We start from the raw sequence: 12,065 nt of genomic DNA on the forward strand, positions 1-12,065 counted from the left end.
GATTGAAGCTGAAAAACAAATCGCTAAGGATATCAAATCTAACCCAAAAAAGTTTTACAAGTACATTAACTCTAAAAAAAGAAAGGTTGACTGTATAGGACTCCTAAAGGATGAGGATGGGAACTCAATGGTGGATGACCAAGGTAAGGCAGAGTTATTAAATGCTTTCTTTGCTTCTGTCTTCACAAAAGAAACAGCACTGTTGCAAACTACAGAGGCGGAAGAGTCTCAATCTTCTAACTGTAATATTAAATACTTAACGCAGGAAGAAGTGAAGGCAAGACTAAATAAATTAAAAATAGACAAGGCACCTGGCCCGGATGGCATACATCCTCGGGTCCTAAGGGAATTAAGTTCAGTTATAGATAAACCCCTTTATCTTATCTTTTGTGACTCTCTTGCAACTGGCAGAGTCCCAGTGGATTGGCGTACAGCCCACGTTTTCCCATTATTTAAGAAGGGCAAAAAATCTGATCCAGGAAATTATAGACCTGTAAGTTTAACATCAGTTGTATGCAAACTATTTGAGGGGTTACTAAGAGATACTATACATGACTTCATAGTAGAAAATAATCTTATTTCTCAGCATCAACATGGGTTTACTAAAGACAGGTCCTGTTTGACTAACATGCTCAGCTTTTATGAGGTAGTGAATGCTAATATGGATATTGGGAATGCTGTAGATGTGATATACTTGGACTTTGCAAAGGCCTTCGACACTGTTCCCCACAAAAGTCTGGTGCAAAAGTTGAGGATGCAAGGACTGGGGAAGAGTCTGTGTTCATGGATAGGGAACTGGCTAATGGACAGAAAGCAAAGAGTTGTGGTCAATGGATCATACTCAAAATGGGAGACTGTTAGCAGTGGGGTCCCACAGGGGTCTGTTCTGGGTCCAGTGCTCTTCAATTTATTTATTAATGACCTAGTAGATGCAGTAGTGAGCAATGTTGCTATTTTTGCAGATGATACAAAATTGTGCAGAATCATTAACTCTCAGGAAGATAGTGTCATATTGCAACAGGATCTGGATAGGATGGCTATATGGGCACATACATGGTAGATGAAATTCAATGTTGACAAATGTAAGGTCATGCATTTTGGACGTACTAATGGTCTAGCACCATACAAAATAAATGGGATACAGTTGGGGACATCAAACTTGGAGAAGGACTTAGGAGTACTCATTGACAACAAGTTAAATAATCGTACTCAATGCCAAGCAGCTGCAGCTAAAGCTAACAAAATTTTGGGATGCATTAAAAGGGAAATAAAAACTCGAGATGCTAGCATAATATTGCCCCTGTTTAACTCTCTAGTAAGGCCACATCTGGAATATGGAATTCAGTTCTGGGCACCACATTACAAAAAAGATATTGCAGTTTTAGAGCAGGTGCAGAGACGAGCAACAAAATTGATGCGTGGGATGGAAGGTCTCACTTATCGAGAAAGGTTAGATAAACTGGGTTTATTTAGTCTAGAGAAAAGACGCCTTAGAGGGGATCTAATTAACATGTATAAATACATCAGAGGGCAATATAATACCTTGGCGGATGAGCTTTTTGTCCCTAGGCCTTCTCAAAGGACTAGAGGACATGATCTGCGCATGGAGGAAAAACGTTTTAGCCATTTATTTAGGAAAGGGTTCTTTACAGTAAGAGTGATTAAGATGTGGAATGCATTGCCACAGGAAGTCGTTATGGCAAACTCTATACCTGCATTTAAAGGGGGCTTAGATGCTTTCCTTGAGTTGAAAGACATCCATGGCTACAATTACTAGGTAATGCCTAATGATGTTGATCCAGGGATTTTATCTGATTGCCATCTGGAGTCGGGAAGGAATTTTTCCCTTTAGGGGCTAATTGGACCATGCCTTGTAAGGGTTTTTTCGCCTTCCTCTGGATCAACAGGGATATGTGAGGGAGCAGGCTGGTGTTGTACTTTATACTGGTTGAACTCGATGGACGTATGTCTTTTTTCAACCAAAATAACTATGTAACTATGTAACTATCAAAAGATCCTTTCGGGCAACATTTATCCCCTGTGTTTATGTAGCTGCAGTATTCACACACATACTGATTTTTTTTTTTTTAAATAACCCCTGTAGCGTATGTGTTTAATATCTATTATCTGTACTATATTGGCATACCAGTGAACATAACAACAAAGCATTTGAGGACTTACTGATGGGGTTCATATTGGAAAGTGCCACATAGTCTGGCTTGTGTCTGATTGTGATGCTAAAAGTTGCTTTCAATGCTGGCTCGTCAAAGCATGGGAATGCCTTCCTTGCATCGGGCGCTTGCATTTGGGTGGTGGCAATGATCCTGTGAATGGAAACACATTAACCAGAATATCATCCACTAATGTTGTCTCTAATAAACTGACACATACCAGAAGATTCATATGTGATCTATTATGCTGGGTACACACGTTGCGATTTCCCGCTCAATCCGTGGGATCGAGCAGGATCGATTGATTATTTCCGGCATGTTCGATTCGGTTTCGTTCGATACAGCCATCGATTTTGCATGATAAGTATGCAAAATCGACGGCTGTATCAAACTAAACTGAATTGAACATGTCTAAAATAATCAAATCGATCCCGGATCGAGCGGGAAATCGCAACGTGTGTACCCAGCATTAGGTTAGAAGTGCTTAACCAATTTAAAGCCTTAATATAGTGTTATAGTGCGACTCACTAGCGTGTCCATTACTACATAAATTAACATAGTAGCAGCCACTCTAGTGAAGTATTGCGGTCACGCTACAACATTGTCACAGGCCAATTAGAACGATTGTGCGTAACTTCAGAGCACACGCTACGCGGATAGGACCACACATAATGTGTGCACTCTACTTTTATCCCGCGATGCTTGTGTGCGATAGGTTTACTGCTTTTTAGTGAATCATCCTGCATGTGCCTTTGTCTCACATATGTATCGTTATGCATCCAGTCCGCTGCTGCCACCACCTATCTGGTCAACCTGCGTCTGTCACATTTGATTCCACCACCGCTGCTTCCACTTTCAGGTGGCAGTGGACCCAAGGTGACAAAAGACTGGTGAGTAAAAAAGTGCAGAAACACAAGCAACGACCAACCTAAAAAAAACGAACAGTGTCCATTCTCATAGGCTTCTATCTGCAGCACTGACAATCTGTACCCGTATCCGCAATTATTGTGTCCCTCAGAGCCTTTAGTTCTGCTCACTGGAACTGAATAAATGGATCCCCACCAAACAGACAGATGTGAACAGATCCTGTTGCCTTGCATAGGAGGATCCAAGTTTGATACTGATCTGGTAACAAAAAATACTAATATCCCTGCAGAACAGATTTAGATATGTTATGCATTATGATCATGCAGTCAAAACAGTGATATAACGTAGGTAGAATGCAAGAGTTACTCATGAACCTATAAAATGGTATATCTGAACTGAATGCTCATGTGTGTGTGCTGGAGAAATTCCTCTTTTTATTTTTTTTGTGCAAATGGATAAATGTTTAAAAAGTGAAAAAACTGTTCCCAACATGTAGTAAATCCCCTCTATACAGCATATTATGGAGTTGCAAAGCAAATCACAGAATATTACAACAGGAATCAAGGCTGGTTCTAGCTACAATGGGGCCCCAGGACAAATGTATCTTTGGGACCCCCCTAGCAACTCCCAGTGCCCATCCTACCACACTCCCGGCCACACAAAATCATTAGGTTCCATCATATGTCCCCAAAAGCATTGTTGGGGACCCCATTATTCCCCTCCTCCTTTCCCTTACAAATTCAGAGTGTACATACATTGGGGTCTTGCCTTATCCAGACAGGACGCAGGAGGCAGCACCATGCTCTATACTCCAGACTTCTCTCCACAGCACCCCTCTTCCTCATTCCCTGCAGACACGTATGGGGTCACTGTAGCTGGAAGGGAGGGGGATGCATCTTGGGGGCCCCCTACAGGCTCGGGTGCCCCTACAGGCTTTGGGGCCCCCTTTGCCTTTATGGAAGCACCTGTGTGCACTTTACCCAGAATTTGGAACTTGTAATTTTTACCACTACCAATCCAGTTTATGATCTGGCATTGTACTACTATCTGCATTGTGTTTTGTATCTTATTACTATTACCTGTATTGTTGTATCTATTGTCTATTACCTGTATTGTTATCATTGTCTGTAATCCTATTTATTGTACAGCGCTGCGTAATATGTTGGCGCTATATAAATCTAATAAATAATAATTGGTAGCCATACATTCTTTGACATTTCTGGTCATTTTGAGCAATTTCCAGTGAAAAGGTGAACACAATTATTGATCTGAACGGACAAAAAAAATCGCTGTCGATTTGGGGCAGGACAGGAGTGGCAGTAGGTCGACCAGTGCAATGCTGCGGTTTCATAGATTTTCAATTGATTTCATGCTGAAGTCTATTGACAAATGTATGCGCAGTGTGTGGAAATAATAGATCCCTCTCTGATCAGATTCAGATCAGAGAGGGATTAATGTGTTTGTCACGTGGGGCAGTGCTGGGCCGAAATGACGCATTAGCGTAATTACGCACCATAATTCACTACAAATGCACCGTAAGCGTTACGTGTAAGGTTACGGTATTACGCGTAATTAATTACGCGTAGACCGTAGGGTTACGTTTTACGCGTAACAAATTACGCGTAAGACAGTAAACTCCCATTGAAATTACACAGTCTGCCGTAATCGCGTAATATTACGCTCCCGTATAATATAAAAAAGCCGCCGACTTTAAGGGTTAATAGCAAAGCCCCCTTAAGTGCTAAGAGCCTCAAATTTGGAGAATATATTAAGGAGATCAGAAGGAATAAGAGGGAAAATTTTTTTTGCAAAAAGACCTTATAGTTTTTGAGAAAATCGATGTTAAAGTTTCAAAGGAAAAATATATACATTTAAAAACCCGCCGACTTTAACGGTTAATAGCAAAGCCTGCTTAAAATTTAGGAACACCAAATTCACAGGGTATATTAAGGGGATCAGTGGGAATAAGAGGAAAATTTTTTTTTTAAAAAGACCTTATAGTTTTTGAGAAAATCGATTTTTAAGTTTCAAGGGCGAAAATGTCTTTTAAATGCGGAAAATGTCATTTTTTTTTGCACAGGTAACAATAGTGTTTTATTTTCATAGATTCCCCCAAGTGGGAAGAGTTTTACTTACTTCGTTCTGAGTGTGGGAAATATAAAAAAAAAACGACGTGGGGTCCCCCCTCCCAGACCTCTTTAACCCCTTGTCCCCCATGCAGACTGGGATAGCCAGAATGCGGAGCACCGGCCGCGTGGGGCTCCGCACCCTGACTATACCAGCCCGCATGGTCCATGGATTGGGGGGCCTCAGAAGGGGAGGGGCAGCCAAGCTTTCCCCTCCCCCTCCGAGCCCTTGTCCAATCCAAGGACAAGGGGCTCTTCTCCACCTCCGATGGGCGGTGGAGGTGGAGGCCGCGATTTCCTGGGGAGGGGTTCATGGTGGCATCTGGGAGTCCCCCTCCCAGGAGAAATGAGTATAGAGGTACTTGTACCCCTTACCCATTTCCTTTAAGAGTTAAAAGTAAATAAACACACAAACACATAGAAAAAGTATTTTAATTGAACAAAAAACATAACCACGAAAAAAGTCCTTTAATATTCTTAATTAACCATTAATAATTACCTGTCCCTTTAAAAGCCAGTTCCCACGCAATATCCTCGTAAATATACTAATCAGTTACAATGTAACAAAGTTATTACAATGTAACAACTTTGTTACTTTGTAACACCACCGCACCCGACGTCACTCGCCGCTCACCCGCCGGCCGCCGCATACACGCTAGTCCCCGCCGGCTCCCGCCGTCCACTCCGCCCACACCTGTCACTCATATACATGCTGGCACCCATGGGTGCCAGCATGTATATAGGTGACATGTGGGAGAGGCGGGGAGGGCAGCGAGAGCTGGCGGGGACTTAGCGTCCTTCACCCGACAGAGCTCTGAGCTATATAGCTCAGAGCTCTCTAAGCATCTTTGTATTTGGGCTCCAAGGAGCCCCATTGGTCCTTAGCAGACCAATGGGGTTCCTTCTGATTTGAAGGAACCCCATTGGTCTGCTAAGGACCAATGGGGCTCCTTGGAGCCCAAATACAAAGATGCTTTCGAGAGCTCTGAGCTAATATAGCTCAGAGCTCTGTCGGGTGAAGGGACGCTAAGTCCCCGCCGGCTCCGCTGCCCTCCCCGCCTCTCCCACATGTCACCTATATACATGCTGGCACCCATGGGTGCCAGCATGTATATGAGTGACAGGTGTGGGCGGAGTGGACGGCGGGAGCCGGCGGGGACTAGCGTGTATGCGGTGAGCGGCGAGTGACGTCGGGTGCGGTGGTGTTACAAAGTAACAAAGTTGTTACATTGTAATAACTTTGTTACATTGTAACTGATTAGTATATTTCCGAGGATATTGCGTGGGAACTGGCTTTTAAAGGGACAGGTAAGTATTAATGGTTAATTAAGAATATTAAAGGACTTTTTTCGTGGTTATGTTTTTTGTTCAATTAAAATACTTTTTCTATGTGTTTGTGTGTTTATTTACTTTTAACTCTTAAAGGAAATGGGTAAGGGGTACAAGTACCTCTATACTCATTTCTCCTGGGAGGGGGGTGGGCATCTAGGGGACCCCTTTTTAAAGGGGACTCCCAGATGCCACCATGAACCCCTCCCCAGGAAATCGCGGCCTCCACCTCCACCGCCCATCGGAGGTGGAGAAGAGCCCCTTGTCCTTGGATTGGACAAGAGCTCGGAGGGGGAGGGGAAAGCTTGGCTGCCCCTCCACTTCCGAGACCCCCCAATCCATGGACCATGCGGGCTGGTATAGTCAGGGTGCGGAGCCCCACGCGGCCGGTGCTCCGCATTCTGGCTATCCCAGTCTGCATGGGGGACAAGGGGTTAAAGAGGTCTGGGAGGGGGGACCCCACGTCGTTTTTTTTTTTATATTTCCCACACTCAGAACGAAGTAAGTAAAACTCTTCCCACTTTGGGGAATCTATGAAAATAAAACACTATTGTTACATGTGCAAAATAAAATGACATTTTCCGCATTTAAAAGACATTTTCGCCCTTGAAACTTAAAAATCGTTTTTCTCAAAAACTATAAGGTCTTTTTGAAAAAAAAAATTTCCTCTTATTCCCACTGATCCCCTTAATATACCCTGTGAATTTGGTGTTCCTAAATTTTAAGCAGGCTTTGCTATTAACCGTTAAAGTCGGCGGGTTTTTAAATGTATATATTTTTCCTTTGAAACTTTAACATCGATTTTCTCAAAAACTATAAGGTCTTTTTGAAAAAAAATTTTTCCCTCTTATTCCTTCTGATCTCCTTAATATATTCTCCAAATTTGAGGCTCTTAGCACTTAAGGGGGCTTTGCTATTAACCCTTAAAGTCGGCGGCTACCTAACATTGATCCATGCGTCAACTTTTCCGCTTGGCAGCATGACCTTACGCATTAATTGCTAGTAGGATTTTACGCGTAAGCCTATAACGTAATTACCTGAATTACGGTATACTTACGCGTAATTGCGTAAGTGCTATGCGTAATTACAGACATGTACCGAAATTGAATGTCTATGCCGTAAGCGTAATTTCGTAATGCGTAATAGCGTAAAATTACGCGTAATGATCCGTAAGCGTAGCTTTCTCCATTACGACTAGCACTGACGTGGGGTGGCAATCTATCGATGTTTGGCTACCTTTATGCTGTCAGTTATGCTGGGAATACACCATGACTTTTTTTGGCAGATAGATGGCTCGATAGATAATTTCCGACAGGTCTGATCTGATTTCAATCGTTTTTCTGATCAATTTTCTCATAGAAGTGAAGGAAATCGGTTAGAAAAACAATCAGAAAATCGATCGGCTAGTAAGTCTGCTGAAAAAACTCATTGTGTATTCTCAGCATTACAGATGATTTGGAAAGGTTTTAATGCGGCTGCCTGCCTGGGACAATGTTTATATAATCCTAATCACTTACTTCTTCACACCATCTTCCACATATTCACTGCGGTAAAATCCAGCCAGGTCATCAGCCAGTTCTCCAACAAACACCGTATGAAGGGTGTACGTCGCTCCTTGTACCAGACTGGCATTAAGATGCAGCACTAGGTAATTGGTTTTCTCTACTATATCTCTTTTAGTTATAGGGATTGTCCCATCTGCAGAATCCTTAAGCACTGTCTCTGAATAATTAAGTTTGTTGCTGTGAATAATAACAAGTTTGGTGGGAGTTTCACATTTGAAGTGGGTAATGCTTTTCCCGTGAAAAACGTAGAGTCCATCCTTGTTCTCTTCTAAAATAGGTCTGAGGTCAACCTCATAGTGTGTGGGCGTCAGAGTCTTTGGCAGGCGGTATTGATCCCAGACTTCATTTGATGCTTGTGTAGTGGTGGCAGTTGTCGTACCAGTTGTTGTAGCAGAAGATGCTGAGGAACCAGTTGTAGTGCCAGTTGTGGTAGATCCTCCATTTTCTACTTTATTATTGTTTTTCTCATTCGAATAGACTACAGCAAGTGCAATGATTGTGGCCACTGCAGCTATAGTAAAAAAGATGCTGATAAAGGCAACGAGCTTGCTAACATAGAAGCCCTTTGCCATGGTGCCGGGAGAAGATGCCACAGGAGCAGGGGACAGAGGTGCTGCCCTTTATATCTTCTACTAATCAGGGTCGGGAGTTGGACTGCAGTACAGTTAATGGGTAAAATATTAACTTGCTGGAGCAAAGGTTACAAGTAAATCTGATGAATTATCTTTTGAAATCATCAGCTCTTCCTCTACACATTGACAGGCCAGTCTGATAATATATAGCTGATGTGAGGAGTACACCTTGGAGGAAAGAAAAAGAAAGTTTCATATTCTTCACGAAAGTAATTTTTTTTGTTAAGAAACAAAACTCTTATACCGTGTTTGTGTATATACTTAAAACATGCTTCATAATATTTATATTTACTAATATTTTTTTTCTGAAAAAATATAACAGAGGCCTACTCAAATTTAGTGTCTATGTGCAGTAGTGTTTTTATTAACTGGTTCGTGTTATGGTTTTTACCCCTTAAAGGACATCCGAGGTGAAAATAAACTGATGATAAAAACAACTGTATATATCCTCAGTCTCTTAAAAATGACCTTTTTTAGATATCTCACAGTTTTATTTTATATATAAATCTAGGTTTTAAGCTTTTACTGTTTCATTGTCTCTGCTCTATGACAGCTTTATTGAAGTATGCCAAAGCTCAAATCTATGAATTATTGACCCTTTTTATTTCTTTCCTTTTTACCTCTCAGAAGCCATTTACTGACAGGAAAGTGTTTTATGGCTGTATTTACTTATCAGTGAGGGTTATGCTATAGTCTGACCCAGCCCTCACCCTGACAGAAACTGTCACCTGCGTACCTGATGTTCAACTTTTTCAGGCAGAGAATAAAAAAATAGAACACAGCCTAGTTACAGTATTTGTGTGCCTGGCACTGTATATAGAAAAAAAATACATATATCCAGGCACATCGCCTCTAGTTAGGACATTTAAATAAGTTATTAAGGAAAGGGAGGTGCAAAAGGGGGTGTGGCCAGAACAAAATTCTGGCACGGTACATACACATGTCTATCTCATCATGTCACATGTGACCTCGGTTGTCCTTTAAGGTTCCTGACATTTTTGACACTTAACCACTTCAGCCTTTAGTCGTTTTCACTTTATGCATCCGAGCAATGTTCACCTCCCATTCATTAGCCTATAACTTTATCACTACTTATCACAATGAACTGATCTATGTCTCGTTTTTTCCGCCACCAATTAGGCTTTCTTTGGGGGGGTACATTTTGCTAAGAGCCACTTTACTGTAAATGCATTTTAACAGGAAGAATAAGGAAAAAACGGAAAAAATGCATTATTTCTCAGTTTTCGGCCATTATAGTTTTAAAATAATACATGCCTCCACAATTAAAACTCACGTATTGTATGTGCCCATTTCTCACGGTTATTACACCATTTAAATCAGGGGTGCCCAGTAGGTCGATCGCGATCTACCGGTAGACCGCGACCGCCTGATCGGTAGATCGCGGCCTCTTGGCCGCGTCCCATTGAATTTAGCAGCCAGCAGCTGTATAACACAGTTTCTGCTGCTGGCCGCTGGAGGAGAGAGCCTGGCCAATCAGCGGAGAGGAGGAGAGAGCCTGGCCAATCGGGGAGGGGAGGAGAGAGCCTGGCCAATCAGGGGAGGGGAGGAGAGAGCCTGGCCAATCAGGGGAGGAGAGGCGCGCAGCCAATCAGGAAAGGAGAGGCGCGGCGCGCAGCCAATCAGGGGAGGAGAGGCGCGCAGCCAATCAGGGGAGGAGAGGCGGAAAACTTCAGAGTTCCGACTCCACTCACGCTGCCCACCGGAGCCAGGCCTGAAGATCTGGACGCCACCGCGGGAAGACACCGGCCCTATACCCAGGTAACCTATACTGAAGGGACCTATACCCGGCTAACCTATACTGAAGGGACCTATACCCAGCTAACCTATACTGAAGGGACCTATACCCAGGTAACCTATACTGAAGGGACCTATACCCGGCTAACCTATACTGAAGGGACCTATACCCAGCTAACCTATACTGAAGGGACCTATACCCGGCTAACCTATACTGAAGGGACCTATACCCAGCTAACCTATACTGAAGGCACATATACCCGGCTAATCTATACTGAAGGCACATATACCCGGCTAATCTATACTGAAGGGACCTATACCCGGCTAACCTATACTGAAGGGACCTATACCTAACTACATTTCCGGGGGGGGGGGTGCATTTGAAACATTGGTAGATCTCCTGGCCTCGGCGAATTTTAAAGTAGCTCGCGAGCCGAAAAAGTGTGGGCACCCCTGGTTTAAATTATGTCCCTATCACAATGTATGGCGACAATATTTTACTTGGAATTAAAAGTGCATTTTTTCCGTTTTGCATCCATCACAATTTACAAGCTTATAATTAAAAAAATATATAAATATTTCATGTTTACCTAGATATTTAAAAAGTTTAGACCCTTAGGTAAATATTTATGTGTTTTTTTTTTTTAATTGTAATGTTTTTTGTTTTTTATTAAACATTTTATGTGGGTATTTTTGTGAGGATGGGATGCAAATCAATTTTTTTTAGGACATATTGGTCTATTTTTTAATTTTTTTTTGCATTTTCATGCAGTTAGCTTTTTGGCCACAAGATGGCAGCCATGAGTTTGTTTACAATGATGTCACTCTAAGCATAACACGGACGCTTAGAGTGACGTCGGGGGAAATAGGAACAGAAAAATGTCAGCTTCCGTGCGAAGCTGACGGTTTTTCTCGGGGGGAGAGCAATCAGTGATCGGGCACCATAGCCCAATTCACTGATTGCCTGGCTAGCGAACCGCGGGCCAGGAGTATGTGTGCACGCGCACGATCGGCCGCGGGGGCGCGCGGCAGCGCACATGGCCTCCTGGGCGTGGCTAGTACGTCCAGGAGGCCAAAGTAGTTAAGCTGTCATTTTGATACAGCTTTAACTTTTTAATTACTTATACCATCTTAGTGATATATGTCTTGTTTTTTCAGTATAATCTATGCTTTCTTTAGGTAATATTTTTCTCCCAAAACTATTTTATTTTATAGTCATTTTATGAGGAAAAATTAGGCATGAATGCAGAAAATATTATTTTTTTCATTTTTCACCCTTTTTTTTTTATTTATTTAAGTATTTATATAGCACCGACATATTACGCAGCAATGTACAGAGTATATTGTCTTGTCACTAACTGTCCCTTAGAGGGGCTCACAATCTAGTCACCCTTTTTTACATGACACATTTCACACTTATAATACACAGAAAAATGAATTATTTGGCCTTTATAGATGTACCTAGGATTAGTTATATATTTTTTCCTGATTTTTGCTCTCTAAATTTAGGTGCTTCTTACTGTATATGCTGGAGTGTCTTATATGCCGAAAAATAAGGTAAGTCACAATGAAAGATAGTCACAGTCTGCTTAAACTAATACCACACAAATAATTTAATGT

The 12,065-nt window shown here is 42.1% G+C and overlaps 1 protein-coding gene across 3 annotated transcripts in view; it reads right to left on the reverse strand.

Annotated features, from left to right (window-relative positions):
- The window catches only part of LOC137563140 (aminopeptidase N-like), a 155,991-nt gene that overhangs the window by 51,423 nt on the left and 92,503 nt on the right, over window positions 1–12,065 (reverse strand). For all 3 annotated transcript variants that reach the window (XM_068275235.1, XM_068275234.1, XM_068275237.1), the window contains exons 2-3: window positions 8,011–8,858; window positions 2,182–2,324 (exon numbers count right to left, since the gene is read on the reverse strand). In XM_068275235.1, coding sequence (XP_068131336.1) covers window positions 2,182–2,324; window positions 8,011–8,630 — 763 coding nt within the window. In that variant the 5' untranslated portion in view covers window positions 8,631–8,858. The remainder of the gene's footprint in view (window positions 1–2,181; window positions 2,325–8,010; window positions 8,859–12,065) is intronic.

Source organism: Hyperolius riggenbachi, chromosome 3 (genome assembly GCF_040937935.1).
Source record: "Hyperolius riggenbachi isolate aHypRig1 chromosome 3, aHypRig1.pri, whole genome shotgun sequence".
Lineage (NCBI taxonomy): Eukaryota > Metazoa > Chordata > Amphibia > Anura > Hyperoliidae > Hyperolius > Hyperolius riggenbachi.